Source organism: Lupinus angustifolius, chromosome LG07 (genome assembly GCF_001865875.1).
Source record: "Lupinus angustifolius cultivar Tanjil chromosome LG07, LupAngTanjil_v1.0, whole genome shotgun sequence".
Lineage (NCBI taxonomy): Eukaryota > Viridiplantae > Streptophyta > Magnoliopsida > Fabales > Fabaceae > Lupinus > Lupinus angustifolius.
The window spans coordinates 5,762,203-5,782,425 of record NC_032015.1 but is presented as its reverse complement, the minus strand read 5'-3'; the positions used below and the strand labels follow the sequence as shown (position 1 = coordinate 5,782,425).

The following is a 20,223-nucleotide window of genomic DNA, read 5'->3' as shown; positions in this document are numbered from 1 at the left end:
AAACAATGACAGAAGGTAAATTCAGCTTGTTCATAAAGTCACCATGAATGTAAATGACATTTAATTTACTCAGCTTGTTCCAATGGTAGATATTAATGATAATACACCTTTTTTATGGCGAAAGGTATTATCTAGCGGATCGTTAAATGTTAGGGTAAGTATCCATTCTGTACCTTTTATAAATTTTTGGTTAGAGACTATTGTAATAGATTTTGATAGAAACCCAATTCTCTATAAGTATAATACTCTTATTTTTTCTATCAACATTTCAGATTCAGTTATATTGATCCACTTATTTTAGAATATTGATCCAAGTTATATTGAAAATAAACTATATAAATAGCACTTTTACGTATTTTCTTTTTTTGAAGTTATGATCGGTATATATATATATATATATATATATATACACCATATATTCATATTTATTATTACTATTATTAATATATTTGTTTATAATAATAACATCCTATTTTCATTGCAATATATCTAAATGATACGATGCAAGCAGTCACGAAGGGCTTACCTTGAATTGTTTGTGAAGGTTGTGTTGTGAATATTTGAATTCTTAATATATGAGATAGAGTTGGTATTAGGAATCAATGAAAGCATAAGCCATGTAGCTTGATAAGCAGAATAAAGAAGTAAAGAGAAGGAAGCAAATGGGAAACAGAATATTTGGTGGAGAGAAGAATGCAACTGAAAAACTAATAATACACAAAGCAAATGAACAAAAACATTTGCTGGAGACTTTGTATATTGATGTTTCAAGTCATCGTGGTAGTTGTTAGATAAGACTTATGTTTGGCATAGCAAGTGATTTGATCCAACTTGGATATTATTTATTCCAACAAGCTATTATTACCAAGTTGCAAATATAAAAAGTAGTGATTGTAGATCTCAATGATGTTCCCTTAACAGCGTGATTAGCTCCAATATTGTAGTCTTCCTATGCTAGTTAGATAGAACTTAAGTCGCGTGATTAGTCATGAATATATCTAGTAGTGATTGTTTAAGAGAAAGGATTCAACTTGTCCATTGTCTTATTCATCAGTGGCAAGCATTACCCTCCATAATCACAAGCTTAATACAAGCGTCCCAAGTGTGATAGAAATAACTAGTTATGAGTCACACAATAAAGTGATAAATGAACCTTAAAATTCCACCACTTAGGAAGTTAACGACAAAATAGTGGGGTCACGTCGGAGACTGGCACAAGTAAAAAATAATGCTAGTTGAACTTTGGCACGTACTTAACTTCTGATTGGATGCTACTTAACTTTTGCATTGGCTACTAATTAAATGCTAGTTCACTATACATCCAATGATATCGTAGGAGTAATAAAATTTCTCATATACACGTAAAAAGTAACCGATGTTACTTATAAATTAATCATCATATATTATTTATAAATTAATTATTAATAAATAAAATATCATTTTATAGTATATATTATTTTTTATATAGATAAAAAAAGTTGGTAAGAAATTTAATATAGAGATATATAGTTTTCCATTAATGTTCAACCATTCAACTTGTCAGTTGTCCTGTTGAATTAATGCAAATGCAATATTTGAATCCGAGTTGAAACATCTCTATCATTATTTTAAGAGGTAAAATGCAATCATTATTATTGTTCCAAAATTCAATCAGTAAAATATCATCATATTAAGATTATCAAAAGTAAAAGAATATTATTTTGATTACAAACTAAAAACTACGATTGAAAAAAGAAATTAAAAACAAACAGGTACTTTGGGAAAAAAAAAAGAGATACAAAATTTCCTTCGAGTATCGGCCACTTGGAAGTATGAGAAGTGAAGTTATAACAAACTAGATTTTACATTTAGAAGTCAATTGTTAGATGTGAGATATAAAGGTGGTAATTTTTTTATTTAGGAAAAATGAATAAAACTCCTTTTTTTTGCAAATAGATATTTTAAACTATTTTCTATTCATAATTATCTATTAAAATTTTCAAATTGTGAAATTGGTCATTACATAAATATATTATAAAATTAATAGCAGACCAACAAGGAAATTAATGCAACCACACTAATAATAGTAGCAATGTAGGTTAGCCAGTGCTTATATCTAGAAAAAATAACTCCCAAAATATAAATTGATTGAGAAAAGATAAATAAATTTGAAAGTTAAGAAGTGTTAATACAATATTATTATTACTAATATTATATAATAAAATTAAATAATAATGGTCTAAATTTAAAATAAAATTCATGACATTGCTATTAATTCATGGCATTGCTATTAATATTGAAAAACTCATGTGCAGCCCTATGCATAATGCAAAATTGATTTTAGATGCGTTTGAGTTATTGCCCTTAAATTTCTATTCAGGGAAATGTGAGAATCCCTTAGGATTCAAGAAACCCTTCTAATAGCAGCCTAAAAGCATGCATGGCTAATGAGAATGAAACAACTATGTAAGATAACCCAAGCAAGGGAAGATTTTGCTTGTCATTTTTTATGTCAAATGTGGAATTTTGAAATTGGGAAGTTTAAACATCAAAACAAAAACAAAAAAACAAAGTTGGAAGATTACATAGTGTTATGCAGGATATAATAAAATTATGAGAAAAAATATACGCACGAAAAGTGTTTAAATTTTATACATTGTCACTACATCATTCGTCATTTATTTTTAATTTTTAATCGTTATTGATTCTTCAAAAAAGTAATACAAATAAATAATAAATAATTGATGATATACTAAATGTATATGAATCTTTATACTAACACTATATATATTAAACCCATTTCTTATTCAAATAAGATTGATCTTCAATTTGATCAAAAAATGGAGAAGTACAAAAATCTTCTACCAAAAATAATAAAATAATGGAGATACAAAAGGATTGAGTTTTTATTATAGGTACTTGTTTAAAGTAAGAATTCATTAATATATCCCAAAAAAGAAAATAGAAATTTTTATAAATTGTTTAAATAATAAAATAAATGGGTTATAAACTAGTTAATATTTAAATTGAAATCAGTTTATCATGTATCTCCAATTTTTGTAAAGCGATAATGTATATCCTAGTATCAGAAGATAAATTATATCCTCAAATTCATTCAATGACTGATATTTATGATATCTCTATTTTTGTTTTCTATTTACTTTAAAAATATGACAAATGTCACTCACTAAATAGATTTGAGAAGATAATCTCTCCTAATGAGTGGTAACATAATTTTTATTTATATATGTTACTTTTACTTAATTACTTAGAACATAAATGATATGGTGAGATTATAAAAGCCACTTACAACATGTGAAATTCGAGGGAACATCAAACCGAAAGAGATATTATATTAGGTTTAATCGGTTAAACCGTTTAGTCTGACTGAATCGTTTTGATACATAGTTAATATAAAACTAATAATACACAAAGCAAATGAACAAAAACATTTGCTGGAGACTTTGTATATTGATGTTTCAAGTCATCGTGGTAGTTGTTAGATAAGACTTATGTTTGGCATAGCAAGTGATTTGATCCAACTTGGATATTATTTATTCCAACAAGCTATTATTACCAAGTTGCAAATATAAAAAGTAGTGATTGTAGATCTCAATGATGTTCCCTTAACAGCGTGATTAGCTCCAATATTGTAGTCTTCCTATGCTAGTTAGATAGAACTTAAGTCGCGTGATTAGTCATGAATATATCTAGTAGTGATTGTTTAAGAGAAAGGATTCAACTTGTCCATTGTCTTATTCATCAGTGGCAAGCATTACCCTCCATAATCACAAGCTTAATACAAGCGTCCCAAGTGTGATAGAAATAACTAGTTATGAGTCACACAATAAAGTGATAAATGAACCTTAAAATTCCACCACTTAGGAAGTTAACGACAAAATAGTGGGGTCACGTCGGAGACTGGCACAAGTAAAAAATAATGCTAGTTGAACTTTGGCACGTACTTAACTTCTGATTGGATGCTACTTAACTTTTGCATTGGCTACTAATTAAATGCTAGTTCACTATACATCCAATGATATCGTAGGAGTAATAAAATTTCTCATATACACGTAAAAAGTAACCGATGTTACTTATAAATTAATCATCATATATTATTTATAAATTAATTATTAATAAATAAAATATCATTTTATAGTATATATTATTTTTTATATAGATAAAAAAAGTTGGTAAGAAATTTAATATAGAGATATATAGTTTTCCATTAATGTTCAACCATTCAACTTGTCAGTTGTCCTGTTGAATTAATGCAAATGCAATATTTGAATCCGAGTTGAAACATCTCTATCATTATTTTAAGAGGTAAAATGCAATCATTATTATTGTTCCAAAATTCAATCAGTAAAATATCATCATATTAAGATTATCAAAAGTAAAAGAATATTATTTTGATTACAAACTAAAAACTACGATTGAAAAAAGAAATTAAAAACAAACAGGTACTTTGGGAAAAAAAAAAGAGATACAAAATTTCCTTCGAGTATCGGCCACTTGGAAGTATGAGAAGTGAAGTTATAACAAACTAGATTTTACATTTAGAAGTCAATTGTTAGATGTGAGATATAAAGGTGGTAATTTTTTTATTTAGGAAAAATGAATAAAACTCCTTTTTTTTGCAAATAGATATTTTAAACTATTTTCTATTCATAATTATCTATTAAAATTTTCAAATTGTGAAATTGGTCATTACATAAATATATTATAAAATTAATAGCAGACCAACAAGGAAATTAATGCAACCACACTAATAATAGTAGCAATGTAGGTTAGCCAGTGCTTATATCTAGAAAAAATAACTCCCAAAATATAAATTGATTGAGAAAAGATAAATAAATTTGAAAGTTAAGAAGTGTTAATACAATATTATTATTACTAATATTATATAATAAAATTAAATAATAATGGTCTAAATTTAAAATAAAATTCATGACATTGCTATTAATTCATGGCATTGCTATTAATATTGAAAAACTCATGTGCAGCCCTATGCATAATGCAAAATTGATTTTAGATGCGTTTGAGTTATTGCCCTTAAATTTCTATTCAGGGAAATGTGAGAATCCCTTAGGATTCAAGAAACCCTTCTAATAGCAGCCTAAAAGCATGCATGGCTAATGAGAATGAAACAACTATGTAAGATAACCCAAGCAAGGGAAGATTTTGCTTGTCATTTTTTATGTCAAATGTGGAATTTTGAAATTGGGAAGTTTAAACATCAAAACAAAAACAAAAAAACAAAGTTGGAAGATTACATAGTGTTATGCAGGATATAATAAAATTATGAGAAAAAATATACGCACGAAAAGTGTTTAAATTTTATACATTGTCACTACATCATTCGTCATTTATTTTTAATTTTTAATCGTTATTGATTCTTCAAAAAAGTAATACAAATAAATAATAAATAATTGATGATATACTAAATGTATATGAATCTTTATACTAACACTATATATATTAAACCCATTTCTTATTCAAATAAGATTGATCTTCAATTTGATCAAAAAATGGAGAAGTACAAAAATCTTCTACCAAAAATAATAAAATAATGGAGATACAAAAGGATTGAGTTTTTATTATAGGTACTTGTTTAAAGTAAGAATTCATTAATATATCCCAAAAAAGAAAATAGAAATTTTTATAAATTGTTTAAATAATAAAATAAATGGGTTATAAACTAGTTAATATTTAAATTGAAATCAGTTTATCATGTATCTCCAATTTTTGTAAAGCGATAATGTATATCCTAGTATCAGAAGATAAATTATATCCTCAAATTCATTCAATGACTGATATTTATGATATCTCTATTTTTGTTTTCTATTTACTTTAAAAATATGACAAATGTCACTCACTAAATAGATTTGAGAAGATAATCTCTCCTAATGAGTGGTAACATAATTTTTATTTATATATGTTACTTTTACTTAATTACTTAGAACATAAATGATATGGTGAGATTATAAAAGCCACTTACAACATGTGAAATTCGAGGGAACATCAAACCGAAAGAGATATTATATTAGGTTTAATCGGTTAAACCGTTTAGTCTGACTGAATCGTTTTGATACATAGTTAATATTTTTTTATCTATAGATATATAATTATATATAAATATAAAATTTTATATAATTAATAATCATGTATAATAACATTGAGGTAACGTCTCTTTATCTCTTGTTGGACTAAAGTGAAATAAAAGACTAGAGTAGTGTTCCATTTTTTAATTTTTAAGTGAACCGTCCGGTTTACTTCCCGGATTAATTAGGTTTAACTGAGTTTAACAAGGTCAGACCAAAATTTCTTTAGTTCAAAGCGATTCAACCCTCGCTTGGTTAAGATGGTAAATCAAAGTCGTTTTCAAGTCCAGTCAGCGGTCAAACTGGTCGAATCGTTCAGTACGGTCCGGTTCTCACAATACTACTTACAACAAAACTGCATGCATACAGTATGAGCTAAAAACAAATTAATATTTAAATTGAAATCAGTTTCTTAATTCCAAATTTTTAATAAAAACTAAATTAAGATATTATTGTTTATACAAAGTTGGTATTAATTTTTTTACATGATAATTACATCCCCACTATTAACATGTACTGATTTTAGAGTTAATAATAATAAATAATAGATAACTTGGAGTGCATAGGCAATTCTCTAAAAAATTAATCTAATAAATAAAGATAGTTAAAGAAAACTCGATGAGTTTGGGTAAATGGATCATCACGCTTGGTTGGGACTGGGGAAGCTTCTACCACAACGGCTCCTAATGGACCAGTCGAAGACAAAAGCATATTGCATTAATTAAATGTTGAAATGAACCAATCTATTGTTTTAATTTCAAGTATAAATAAATGTAGGATTTCTGTAACTCCCATTCCCATCCACCCAAGCCTCCTTTTGTACTCTTGCTTTGTTTCTGTTCTTGAGCCACAAAAACAATTCATCTTCTATGCTGCATTCACTTACTTCTTTGTTGCATGGACTTTAGTTGAAGTTGAACTACAACTCTTCGGTTTAAAATTAAAGATCAGGACAAGGTAAGAATGGTATACAAGTGCATGTTTCTACTTTAGCTTTCTTTTCAGTTTTCATGTCTCTGACAACATTGTAATTTGTTTTTCTGTGTGGTCGGATTTGATATATTTCCTATGATCTCATTTCTTTAAGTTTGATTTTTAAGACTGTAATGGAAATAATAATAGATGAATATGGACTTTAGTTTTGTGTCACCTGCGTCAGGTTTCTTAAACATACAGTTTAATTTATACTGTTACTTAATACTGATTAGTTTTAAGATGGAGTGTAACTTGATATTAGATCCTATATATAGCGAATTTAATTTAAGATGGAAGGTAACTAGTTTGTTATAGTAGGATTAAAGAGTTACCTTATACATTTGAGAAGCTTTATACCTTTAGAGTTCAATCATTTTAGACGTTTTAGACCGGATGGAAAGGGAAAAACCTCAAAGAAGAGAGTAGATCGACTTAGTATGTAAATGAGTTGAATCAAGTTTCTTTCAACTCAATTTGAATTAAGTTGAGTTTAAAATGAGATATTTTTCATATTAAATTTATAAACTATTAGACCATCAATGAACACAAATATGCGCAACTTGATCATTAGTTCAGTTCACAAGTATATATATTTAAATCATATGTCTATTTAACTTTGATTTGTGTGTGTCTATCTCTCCAATAAGGTTTTCAGCTCATTCGGTTTAAAACCAAATACATTGAATTAATAACAATTACAGACTCCAACTAATTTTGACATACAGTAAGGTTAACAATTAATTTTTACTTCCTTTTACTTATTTTGCATATTACTCCGACTTTCATAACATTTAAATGTATAAATAGGCACATTATCTCTAAGACTTTGAAGATCGAATTGTCTACCAAGATTTGGAAGGTTGGGTTGCCTATTTATGTCTTATATATATAATAGAATTAAGGAGGGAGTGTGTCAATGAAGTCTAAGCTTGTGGGTTGAAAAGAAAAACACACGTAAAGCTTGTGGAATGGTGGGTTATTAAGAATTTTTGTAGGGCATATTCAAATAATTCATCACTTTAAATATTTACATTTTCCATATACATTCAACTACTTTATTTTGGTTGTAGGTTGATTTTAGACCCAAGAAGACTTGAGTCAATATAATCCGAGCAGAAGAAGAAAAAAGAGAAATAAAAGAAAAATCTATTCTTTTGGTGCAACCCATTCAATCAACAATGTGTGAGATGTCAGAAATAGATAATCAAAAGCTTCCTCAACCTACAAACTCTGCAACCACACAAGCCCCTCAACTCCTTATAAATAAAAGGATTGCCGAACTACAACAAGCAAAGCAAGAATTCTATGAAGATAACCAACTTTCAACGCCCAAGATCCAAAGAGTTCCTTATTTTTTGAGACAAAATGCTGAAATGGCTAAATATTACTCACCCAAGATGATATCATTCGGCCCCATTCATCACAAGGATAAAAATCTCGAGCAAGGAGAGCGTTTCAAGCTTCTATGGACATCCATGTACATTGAAGAATATCGCAAACAAACTAACCAGCTTATAACTGACCAAGTTGCTCAGATTTTGCTTAGTGTCGTTGAAAATAATATTGGGGCACTGAAGAAGTTGTTCACTGAGGACGCGATTGGAACAAAAACTAGTGATGAGAATCTTGCTTGGATGTTGTTTGTGGATGGTTGTTCATTGCTCCATTTCATGGAAAACATTGACAAACAACATCCACAACCATTGAACCTAAAGCTTGATCAAATGATGCTTATTTGGAGAGATATTCTTCTATTGGAGAATCAACTTCCAAGGAAACTACTTGAGCTACTAAAAAGGGAGGATGTTAACTTGGAGTATTTAATGGCCAATCTTCATTCCATGGGTGATGTAAAACGCTCATTCAAAAATGAGCCTGAATCAGTTCATATTCTTGATTTTGCTCGCTCATTATTGAGGACTAAGTGTAAGAAGAATGAGGTCGACTTGGAGAAATCAACTTCCAATTCTCATTCTATAGGTGATGATAAAGGATCTCAAAAAAGTGGAGACAACAAGCCTAAACCAATTCATATTCTTGATTATGCTCGTTACTTTGTCACAGCTACCCCTAATGTGGCAAATGGAAAGAATAGCAACAACCAAGAGGATGTTGATGAATGCAAACAAATGGGTCCCCCTCAAAAAGGGCAAATTTGGCTGACATACAAGAACATACGAGATCTTAAAGCTGCAGGGATTCAAGTGAAGGCAAGCAAGAAACATGCATGGGTTTGGAGTAACGTCTCTTTCACCTCCAAGTTGTATTTTTATGGAGAATTAAGGCTTCCTAAGTTCGTGTTTGATAATGTCTCACCATATTTCTTTCGTAACTTGATAGCTTATGAGATGTGTCCAGATTTTCGTAACAACTTGGAATGCTGCTCATTTGTTTGTTTCATGGATTCATTGATTGATAGTGGTGAGGATGTGAAGGAGCTGAGATTATCTGGTGTCATTCAAAACTTGCTTGGGAGTGATCAAGAATTGGCACAAATCTTTATGGATATAGGAAGAGACTTGCCAACTAAAGTTTTCAATAATACATGGAGTAGTGATGCGGTTGCATATAGCAAGAGATATATTGAAGTAAAGGGTCAAATTGAAAAGCATTACTCAAATAAATGGAGGACTGGATTTGTTATAGCTATCAATACTCATTTCAGTAATACTTGGTCTGTCATTGCCTTTTTGGCTGCGGTAGTAGCATTGGCTCTCACTTGTCTTCAAACTTGGTTTACCGTGTATCCTAAATAATTGCCAAGTCTCATGATATTTGTATGTAATAAGGTTGCAATGTGATCTGCACATCACTGCAAGTAGGGTTTGCATCTAAACTTATTATAAAAGTTACAATATAAACTTTTATATGCAGTAATGTAAGCATTATTAGTATTTTCATATTAACATATTTGCATGGTTTCACAAGGTTTCACAAGGTTTTTTGATAATGGAGGTTTCCTATGGGATAATTAGTATATATATACTTCAGAATTCGGGGTAATTGATAGGTTGCTTTCCATGGTTAACCCTTGTGTTTGAAATACAACTTCTACTACACCACAGTCAGTTATTACAAGCAAATGTCTCTAGATTATGGAAGTTATTTAGCAAATATGTCAAATAACATTTTTTAGCTATATGAAATTTCCAATTTAATCAGTCTCTAAATTTGGAGCTACTTGATCAGCCCATATTGACATGAGCATATCCATATGTCTTCAAATAGAATGGGTGGGATTGAACAAAGTCCAAACCGGCCATTAGAGATTTACATGATTGCTGCAACAAAAAATACAAACCTTTAGATCAAACCATTTACTGTTTTTGTGTCAAACATGTAGTCGATAGATGAGGAAAGCATTTATGTTATTTGGAAGAATGATGCACTCAAGAAGTAACCAAGGAAAACAATCATCCTTCTATTCTATCAATAGTGTTATAAATACTCTTAATAATAAATTTTTATTATTTTTTCTGTTTTTGTTTCATTCTTATTGCTATAGGATATAATTTAAGATATAGTTTGAGATAACTTATTTTTGTTCATATTCACCATAAAACCACTTGTTAGAACAATCAACTTTGTTAGTGATTGAATCCAACTACTACCTGGTTTCTTATTAACACACCCTTCTATGATAATTGTTTCACATTGATGCTGATTCATAAATTTAAGACAGTAGAACATAGGTTCATGGTTCATTCAGTTTTATATCAGAAAGCAACTTTGACATTCTGTTTCCTGCTTCAGCATTCTCACCTAGCCAAGTCCTCTAAAGAAGAGTTTTTCTCATGCTGATTTTCCTATTAAAGATGTAGATGCTAGGCCTGGACCTGACAACATTTTGGCACTTTGCTAAAAACAAATAAAGGTCCTAATTTATCAAAACAAATTAAATAAATATTCACCTTATAACCTTCTCCATTTCAAAATTCAACTCAAATGACCAGATCAATTAGAGGAGAAACTGACAAATAAGTTTACAAATAGAAAACTTTTATTGCACCTGCTAAACTGTCCTCTCTTAATATAATTTTTTGGATTCAGAAATCTTGTTCTCTTTTAATTTTTTGAAGTTAGTTCTATAGATCGTTCTTATTTCCAATAATTCAATTGTTATTTTTATTTTTGTTCCTATAAGTTATGTTATATTTTTAGTTTTAAATTGGTGTTGTAATTTAAGTTTTTAGTAGTTTAAAATCATTTTTTGACTGTATGATTTGAGAATTATAATTGAAGTAACCATTTTTTTCTTATTCTTAGGGTTTTAAAATTAATAATTTAAATAGGAATGAAAAGAATAAAAAATATCATTTTTACATAGACCAAGTTTCAAACAAAGACAATCTCTCATGCGAGTGACACGAATTAAGGTGATGAGATCCTATATAAAGTGACATTATAATGTCATGTTTTGGGTCAAGTTCTCTTGTAATGAAAAATAAACAAAAGAAAATTTTAATTTATGGATTCACTCAAAAAATAATGAAATTTCTTCCATAATATAGTGGTGTATATGTCTTCCATTTGACTTTTGACTTTTTAAAAAAGGAAAGATCCATTTCCAATCTAACGGAGGACCCACAAGCTGAGGCAGTTGAGACTGGAGAACAAGGAACTGACACATGGTTGTTTCAATTTATTAAACAGTATCATGTTTGAAAAGAATCATGTCCAACTTATGACATTTATTTGTATATTTAGGGTAAAATGTTAATATAATTTAAGGATAAAAATATGATAATATATTATTTTTTTATTTATTTATTATGTACTCGTTTTTTCATTACAGGAGAGGATCATAACCTCATCATGCTGTGGTAGAAAAAAAAATGCTATATGACATATATTTAGATTGATATAGAACAATTTTAATAGTATCATATTTATTTATAGTTTATATTTATAATAACTTTTTTTTGTATTATTAAGGGTTTACTCTAGGAACAACTTTTTGAGCTTATGACTATATCTTTTTGAGCTTATGACTGTATAATAAATTAGTTACACTAACATATATTATTATCTTACTACATTTGTCATTATTAAGGTAGGGAATTGCACATGAAAACAACTGTGCAGTTGAATATAGTCATGAATAAATAATTTGAGCTTTCTTGTTGAATACTTGCCCTCTCAATTTCCCTTGGAGCTTCAAAACCGAGTAAACATTTAAAAAACTAGTTATTGAAAGTCAATGATCTCCTATTCCTAAATTTTCAATTTTATTAAACTCTCTAATTGCTTGTTTCCATTTCACACACTTGTTTATTCCTTCTGAGTTTGTCATCCCATTTGACTTGTTCTCAATTATGTTTCTTCTAGGTAATTACTTTCTAAGCTTAAATAAATAAACTAACCAAAAATCATTATATTATAGTAAAAACCAACATAAAGGTCCTCTAATTACCAACCACTCAAACATTTTAAACATTGCTTAAGCTCTCTACAATAATCATAGTAGAGTTAGTTAATAACAAGTTTTGTGCCTAGATGCTTGTTTATTTGTCATCATTGCAACTAAATTGGCTTCTTGAGTTGTTTGGTTTGGCTGAAAAGAAAGCAACAATTTCTGATGATAGCAGCAACATTAATCACCCTTGCCTCATATTTCTGTTCATACTCTTGATAATCCTGATTGGTATTGGCTTGTACTTCAATCACCTGGCAGAAAACACAGAATACAATAACAATAGCAGTGAGGATGAAGTTGACCAAAGCTTGAAAGAAGACCATTATTTTGATGGTGGTCAGCAGCTCCGTCACCGGAATGCCACACGCCGCGGCTTTGTCAGGAGATACGGTGCTTGTGCCTTGTGTGGCAATCTAAGCAGTAAAAGGTGCTCACGCTGCAAGGTTGCCAGATATTGGTAAGTTTAATGCATTGCTAGATATTCTCTCGCAACCTAAGCTGCACAAGTTTACTGCAAGGTTGCTTCATCAAAATCAGTGCTTTAAATTTCGATCGTGATTAATGCGAATGTGTTTATTACGACCATTATAGTATGAATTTTTTTATGATTATTTTTTTTTTAATTTGGTAGGCCTATAATCCAATATAGTCCAAATACAATTGTGTTACAGCCATATAGCCGCATCATTAGTGTCACACACAATTAAGATGTGATGTGTGTGATTGTGATTATCACAATATGGTGATCACATGATATAGTCTTCAATTTGAAAGAATGGTTAGAAGATATTATCATGACATCAAGTTTCTTACCACACTTTTACAAGTGTTGGACATTTGCATAATTAGTGAACATGTACCATTTAGTGAATGGACTTATAATCTTCTACTATATATAGTAATTGATGATTATTAGTTTTGTTTACTTCATAATTAGTGAACATGTACCATCATTCATTGTTACAAAATGGTGTAAAAACTAAAATTAAATGTTATGTTGGTTTTGTTAGCTCAGTGGAATGCCAAATTAGTCATTGGAGGTCAGGGCATAAACATGAATGCTTTGAAAGAGAGACTACAGCAGATCAAGCAAGGCCTATTCATGCCAAGAAATCTGAAGGGGTAAGGTTTATATCATCATAATAAAGAATCCCTTATCCATGTACTAAGTATAATTTACTTGGTCCTTTTGTCTGTGCTATGTCCAATATAATGTGGATGTAAGTGGCTTCAGTATACTTTGCTTTGATAGCCCAAGCTTTGAAATGACCATTGTGAATTTGTGACAGGAGAGTACCTCTAATGGAGTGAAATTGGCTTCAGATATAGGAGAAGTAGATGTGTCCAATGGCAGTGATTTCAACAACTTACATTGCAGCTGTGAAGTGTGTGGCAGCCCAAGTACAACTAAATGCACAAGATGCAAAACAGTCACATACTGGCTAGTCTCGCTACCTTTTTCTTCTTTAAAAATCTTTTGAGTTTAATATTTGTACAATAAATATTTATACACGGTGAGTGTATCATCTATCATTCATTTATATTAGTTTTATTCAAGAGTCAATGATGATCGAAAATGAATAGTGAATGATGCAATGATAGTGTAAAAAACTCTTACACTGTGAGTGCATATATCTTTTTCTATAATCTTTTTTCCTTAGTACATTGTCATTTTAACATTATTTATATTTGCTTGGAAGGTTCATGCATTTGATGGTTCCCTTTATTTTTTCCAGCTCAACAAAGTGCTTGATTGAGGACTGGAGATGGCATAAAGTTAACTGCACTGCAGGGGAAGTAAATTCAACTCCAACAGAAAGATTTCATGGAGATGTATATTTACTCTTTGAAGCCAACATGAACATGTCAACTATAAACATAAATCATATATGGAGAATGGTTTTATAAAGTTCTGTGAGTTTGTTTGGGAAGGAAAAAAACGTGTCTTTATGTTAATGGTTTTGGGTGTGATGCTTGATTGATAATTTATACTTATAAATTTGTCAATAATGTCAAACCCTGAATTGCATATATTTCTAAATAAGAATGAAAATTGAGAAAATATCATGTAACTTTACAATCATGTTCATTTATGTGAACATTATAGTCTTGGAAATGAAAAATTACCTTTCCCCTTGATATAGTTGATGCTTTATTGAACTATTTTCTTCATAGGTTGAAGTGCTCAAGAATTCACGTGAAGAGGAAGAAAATGTTCATTCATCTGGTACCCTTTATTTGCATTTCTATCTAGGTCTTTCTCCCCTCCCCATAACACACATGATATTTTTTATAGTTTTACCTTGCTTGTATTGAATTTGATTAGAAATATTTCCTATTTGGTTTATTGCATTGGATATAATTCCAATTCGACGTTGATTTTTAATATTCTCTGCGTCTTTATTTTGTAGTTGTAGAAGGAACCACAAACTCTAAATCTCCAATTAAAGGATCAAAGGTATGATTCACATGATTTTGAACACAATATCATAAATAATTCATTGTGACAAAAACGTATACTGTATAGAAGGATCCTACCAAGGAAGCCCAGGAACATGGAACTGCAAAAATGGGGCAAAGTGAGGACGAAGCAACAAAGTATCGGTAAAGTTGTTCATTTAGTTATTGATATTAGATGTATTGGTTGGACCGATAGTGTAAAAAACATCAAACTCGGTATCTTGCTTTGGTGTTACTGTCAGGAATAGGATATTATTACTACAATCAGAGCGTGATCATTGGATTAAGCGAGCTAATTTTGCTAGAGAAAGATTTCACAGCCTCAAGAAAGAGTCTGAACACCGGGTAATTAATTACATGATAAGCCCCAAAAGTACTATATATGCAATTTAGACATTTTAGGACAGTATCTACTCTTTTGTCTTTCTACAGTTGTTTGTTTTGAAGAGTGAAAAGGAATCAATATCGAATGCTGAGAAGAAGGCTAGCAATATGGTTCATAATTTACATGAGAGGCTACACAACATGCAGGTTCTGGATGTGACTAAGTTTCCTATAGTTGGTACTATGCATTTTCTTTATGTAATTAACCTATGTGGGTCAACATAAACACCATACAGATTGCAGTGCAAAAATGCATGTCAGAGAAAAGAAAGCTAGAAGAGCATCTACAAATGGTAGAGGTATGTTTCCTCTTTTTTCTCGGTATTAAGGTCTAATATTACTAGGTTAACGATTGGTGATTGAGATGAGGGAAAAGTAGATTTCTTTTCATTGTTTGAGTCATTGGTTATTGTTTATTATAGAGTGATTGGGCTAAGGCGAATAATGAACTGCAAAAAGAGAAGAAACATGTTCAATGTTTAACGGTGGAGTGTGACAAGAGTTGTGAGAATGCACAGATTGCCAAAATAGCAGCTGAAGTGGTAAGACAAGAGCTTCAAGAGGAGCGTGAACGTGTCCAACGACTTAAAGAGAACGTTAGAATTGCTCAATCTAGAGCTTCTTTTGCTGAGGTATTTGTTGTGTCTCAGTTATTTTATTAGACAGTTCCAAATTTCTTATTAAGGTTTCCAAATCCTAATAGATTTTGCTGTTGGTTTGATCCTTCAGGCAAAACTCAGTGACCTTCATAAAAAAATCAAATCGAAAGATTATAAGGTGAATAGCTTTTCTACTCTGCTCAGTTTGAATCTTAACCTTTATTGCTTGCATGTTGACATACATACCTTGGTAGTTAGCCTTTCTTCAAACAAGGGATGTGTTTCACACAGAAGCATCCTCATTCGATCCAAAATTTCTGCATATTTTGGATGTTTTTGAAAGATGCAATGTTGGGGGGTATAGGAATACAAAATTAGAAGCATGATAAATTTTTCATTGATTGCCAATTTAACCCATTAGTCCCACATGCCTTAATGTATGAAGTGGTTATCAATTTACAACACCAAAGATGTGGCTCTTGAATACCTGTGCACCTTCTACCTAGGTACCAGATACCTCTTCTTGAGGCTTGAAGCATAAACGTAATTGAACAAGTGCTATATATATATTGTACTCTTAATTTAAATGGATAAGATCCCCACACAGTTGTAATTTGGGTGATATGGATTCTAACTGAAGAAGGTATTCTCTATTGATTGAATTTGTAGTTTTTTTCCCAGAAGGTTTTATAAGAAAGGTAGCTTTAGAAAGGATGAAAAACTTTACTCAAGACCTTTTCCCAAATTAATGATGTTCTTTATGAATATAGTGACAGATGAACCAAAGGCCTTTAGATGATTTTCATATTTCAGTCTGCATTTGAAACACTTCAATTTCATTATTCCTTTGTTGTATTCAGGTTGCTGTCTGGACAGACAGTTTGGGCAAATCTGCTATGGTAAGTTTTTCAGTTTCCTTCTAAAATAAATCATGATCAAGTACAATGTGACTTCGTTTTGGAGGACTTGAAGAAAACCTATACAACTAATGTTGGTGATGCATTTGTTCATGGCTGACCTGAACTCTTATAACTCAGCATTTCTAAACCTGAAAGCCATTTCCTATGAAATGCAGGCATGTGCTATATGCCTTACCAACGAAAAAGACTTGGCCTTTGGATGTGGGCACATGGTGAGCTATTCAAAACACACAACTCTTTGTTATCACGTTGCTTTAAATTCCATCATAATTACTAAGCAAATCTACTGCAGACTTGCAGAGACTGTGGATCAAAATTATCTAAGTGTCCTATATGCCGCGAGCATATCACAAGCCATATCAAGCTGTTTCCTGGGTGACGATACTTGGGTACTCATTATATTCAGAGGGTTCCAAATCTATCATGTACATACAATCCTGGAACAAAGTTTCTCACTAACCACTTTCATACCTCACTTCTGGTTCTACATGAGCAATTTCAGTTTATTGGTACCTGCCTAGCCCTACTGTTCCATACTTGATCCTTTTGTCTTCTTTAGTCCCAGACAGAAGGGAATAGTTCTACTCATCTAGTTATCTGGAACATATATATATTCTACATTTCCACTGCACTAATTCTAGATAGCCTGTGTGAATTATCTGGCTGAATAACAAATATTGTTTGAACAGTTTTATAATTATGTGGTCCATTAAATCCACTTTTCCCCCTTATTTTGCTCTTTTTCAATCATAACAGTCATTTGGGAACATAAAATTGCAAAGAATGTGGATGCAAGCTATATATGATTATTGTTCATCGGAAGAAAAAAAAGCTATATATGATTATTGCCATAGGCTCTACAATCAGTACAGTTTGGCAACTTGTTTATGTATTCTGGTCCCAGAAAAAGACTAAAAACAAATCATTTCTCCAACTATATTACTGCAAGACTTGTAAAACATTATATTTCTATCTTCAAGTCTACTTAAACAAATAGAACAGACCAGATACCGCAATTTTGGCATTGAAATAACACCAAGTTTATTAATATAACCTATTTAAATATTTTTGAACAAGTGCTTTGACTTCATGAAATAAATTAAGGCATTCTACTGACAGTAATAATTATTGTTTTTATTTTTAGTGCTTTAATATTTTGTGAATACATGCCTGAAATAAATTAATCAGGTATAACAATTTGACATTTGTAGAGTTAAAATTAATCTAGATGAGTTCATTAATTTTCATTTAGTTGTCCAGATTTAGTTCTTTTCATTGGATTGTAAAATTTAATTCCTGTATAGTCAACCTTGCAAACAACTTTACGACTTAAGAAGTTTGTATTCCAAAGAAAATACTACACTACTTCTATAAAGAGGTTGGTTAAATCACCAACATGAAGTATAGTACGTAAAGTCTCTAAACAGAACCATGGGCGTTCAATTCCAATCTAATCACCCCAACTCCCCCCAAAAGAGAAGTTCATAGCGTAAATAAATGCATCCAGTAATAAATCAACCAACAAGGACAACAAACATCTAGTTCATAGTAAACTTCTAGAGACGTTACCATAGATATTCATGATAACCGGAGATAAGCAATTTATTCATTTCTTCTGGTCCTTCTCAGCACTGGTGTCAGTTTTCTCTGGCACTGGTTGAATTCTAACATAAGGCTTTCTGGTTAAAGTCTCTCCTCTTAGAGCAGCAACATAGCGGTCATTGGTATTCTCTTTCCGCTGTAGCTCTCCAAGGTATTCTGCCAGTCTTTCTTTATTTACTTGTCCCATCATCTGATCCACAATTAAACCAACCATATTGTTATGACAGGATTTCACCAGAGCAAAGAAATTGCCTCAAAGAAACAAGTCCAAATTTGACATTGATAACTATTTAGTTCACAACTTAACCTCAGAGCTAAACTGCTCTTCTATTTCAATCAAAAACCAATCTACCCGATTATCAATTTTTAAAATGATCATGCATAAATCCCGATAAGAAATCAAGGAAACCGACGACAGAATAAGAACACACCATAAGGTGTGGAGTCACAATCACAGGAAAAATAAGATGTCTCATTCTAAGAAAATTTAATAGAGAGCCAGTCTCGGCTCAACGGTAAGATTACTAGCCTTCTAACATGAAGATCATGGGTTAAGATCCTCGAAACATGATAGGGTAAGGTTGTGTACATCTACCATACATTGGGATTATCTCGTAAATTGTAAGGATTTTTTATTCCCAAACATGTTGGCATAAGGTTGTATACATACTAGTTTTGTACTTCAGAGGACCCAACAATTGAAGGACCTACATATATAATTAGGCTAATACGATTACAACACACTTCATTCAATGTATTATGAAGTAGAAGAATACAAAAAAGTGATAATGAATAAGTATGAAGGAAGTTAACAGTGTAATTAGGTCTGAATATATGAATTACTGTATGAGAAAGCAGATAGGGTTAAAGGAGAGTTACGAGTGAATCGGGTCGGGCATTTCTGCGAAGGTGGGATTCGAGGTTGTCGGTGCGGGTGTTGGTGACCTGCATCACGCAGTAGCCGATAACTCCCGGAACGACGCCGCATATGGTCGCGAATGCGAAGAAGAACGGTTTTGATTCCTTTGTCCTTCTAACGATCCATTTCCACGCCATTCTTCTTCTCTCTTCTCAAACAAACAACTCGCTTTTGTCTTTGCGTCGTGGCGGTGGATTTTACCACCACTTAGTCTATAATTTATTAATTAGAAAAATAGGTTTTATGTAATTACAACAAATTAATAAACCAACAAAATGTTCGGTATAAAGTCCCACTAAAAAATCAATGAATTGATTTAACACTCATAGTCATGAACCTTGAATTAATTCCTTATCTAAGGAATGTAACAGTTACCTTTGGTAGTACCGCTGGACATTTTGATTAGAGGGCTTAAATCAAACTAACCCAATGATGGATGTATAAAATTATAATGTATAATGGGATTTGCTAACAGGGATATTTATCTATCCAAATTTCTTGAAATTTTTATTCTTTTATATTTTGTTAACAGGTATATTTATTTTACTAGCAGTGTATCCGTGCACTTGCACGGATCGCTTCTTTGTTTATGCATAATGCAAATATAATATACATATATTTTATAATATCAATAAATCATGTATTGAAACATTATATTTCTCATTCATATAGGTGCAATATTAACATTAATTTTTGAGTGTAAATGTAGAATATTAACAATTATAAATGCGTTTGTATAAGCATTTATTTGTTGAAAGTGTGATTATAAAAAATATTTGATTCTTAAATAACTCAATAAATAAAATTCAAATTGTATGGGATAATATCTCACCTCTATATTCTCTATATAAAATTATAAATATAA

At 30.8% G+C, this 20,223-nt stretch overlaps 3 protein-coding genes across 5 annotated transcripts; 2 read left to right on the top strand and 1 right to left on the bottom strand.

The window, feature by feature from the left end:
- LOC109352271 (UPF0481 protein At3g47200-like) lies at positions 6,864–9,864 on the top strand. The gene is made up of 2 exons (XM_019594180.1): positions 6,864–7,040; positions 8,129–9,864. The coding sequence occupies exon 2, from the start codon at positions 8,237–8,239 to the stop codon at positions 9,812–9,814; it is 1,578 nt and encodes a 525-aa protein (XP_019449725.1). The 5' UTR covers positions 6,864–7,040; positions 8,129–8,236; the 3' UTR covers positions 9,815–9,864.
- Positions 12,224–17,534, top strand: LOC109351998. Of its 3 annotated transcripts, none has more exons than XR_002108311.1 (15): positions 12,224–12,931; positions 13,485–13,596; positions 13,764–13,915; positions 14,211–14,307; positions 14,650–14,701; positions 14,892–14,932; positions 15,002–15,078; positions 15,177–15,279; positions 15,367–15,465; positions 15,555–15,617; positions 15,741–15,950; positions 16,048–16,095; positions 16,778–16,816; positions 16,955–17,049; positions 17,130–17,196. XR_002108311.1 is itself a non-coding variant. In XM_019593752.1 (15 exons), the coding sequence occupies exons 1-15, from the start codon at positions 12,555–12,557 to the stop codon at positions 17,214–17,216; spliced, it is 1,614 nt and encodes a 537-aa protein (XP_019449297.1). In that variant the 5' UTR covers positions 12,224–12,554; the 3' UTR covers positions 17,217–17,534. The 3 variants fall into 3 exon arrangements, 2 of the variants coding, with proteins under 2 accessions (XP_019449297.1, XP_019449298.1); XM_019593752.1 differs by having other exon boundaries at positions 16,993–17,049; positions 17,130–17,534; XM_019593753.1 differs by lacking the exon at positions 16,778–16,816 and having other exon boundaries at positions 12,225–12,931; positions 16,993–17,049; positions 17,130–17,534.
- LOC109351997 lies at positions 18,118–19,568 on the bottom strand. The gene is made up of 2 exons (XM_019593751.1): positions 19,319–19,568; positions 18,118–18,629 (listed from the first exon to the last, which is right to left on the bottom strand). The coding sequence occupies exons 1-2, from the start codon at positions 19,493–19,495 to the stop codon at positions 18,444–18,446; spliced, it is 363 nt and encodes a 120-aa protein (XP_019449296.1). The 5' UTR covers positions 19,496–19,568; the 3' UTR covers positions 18,118–18,443.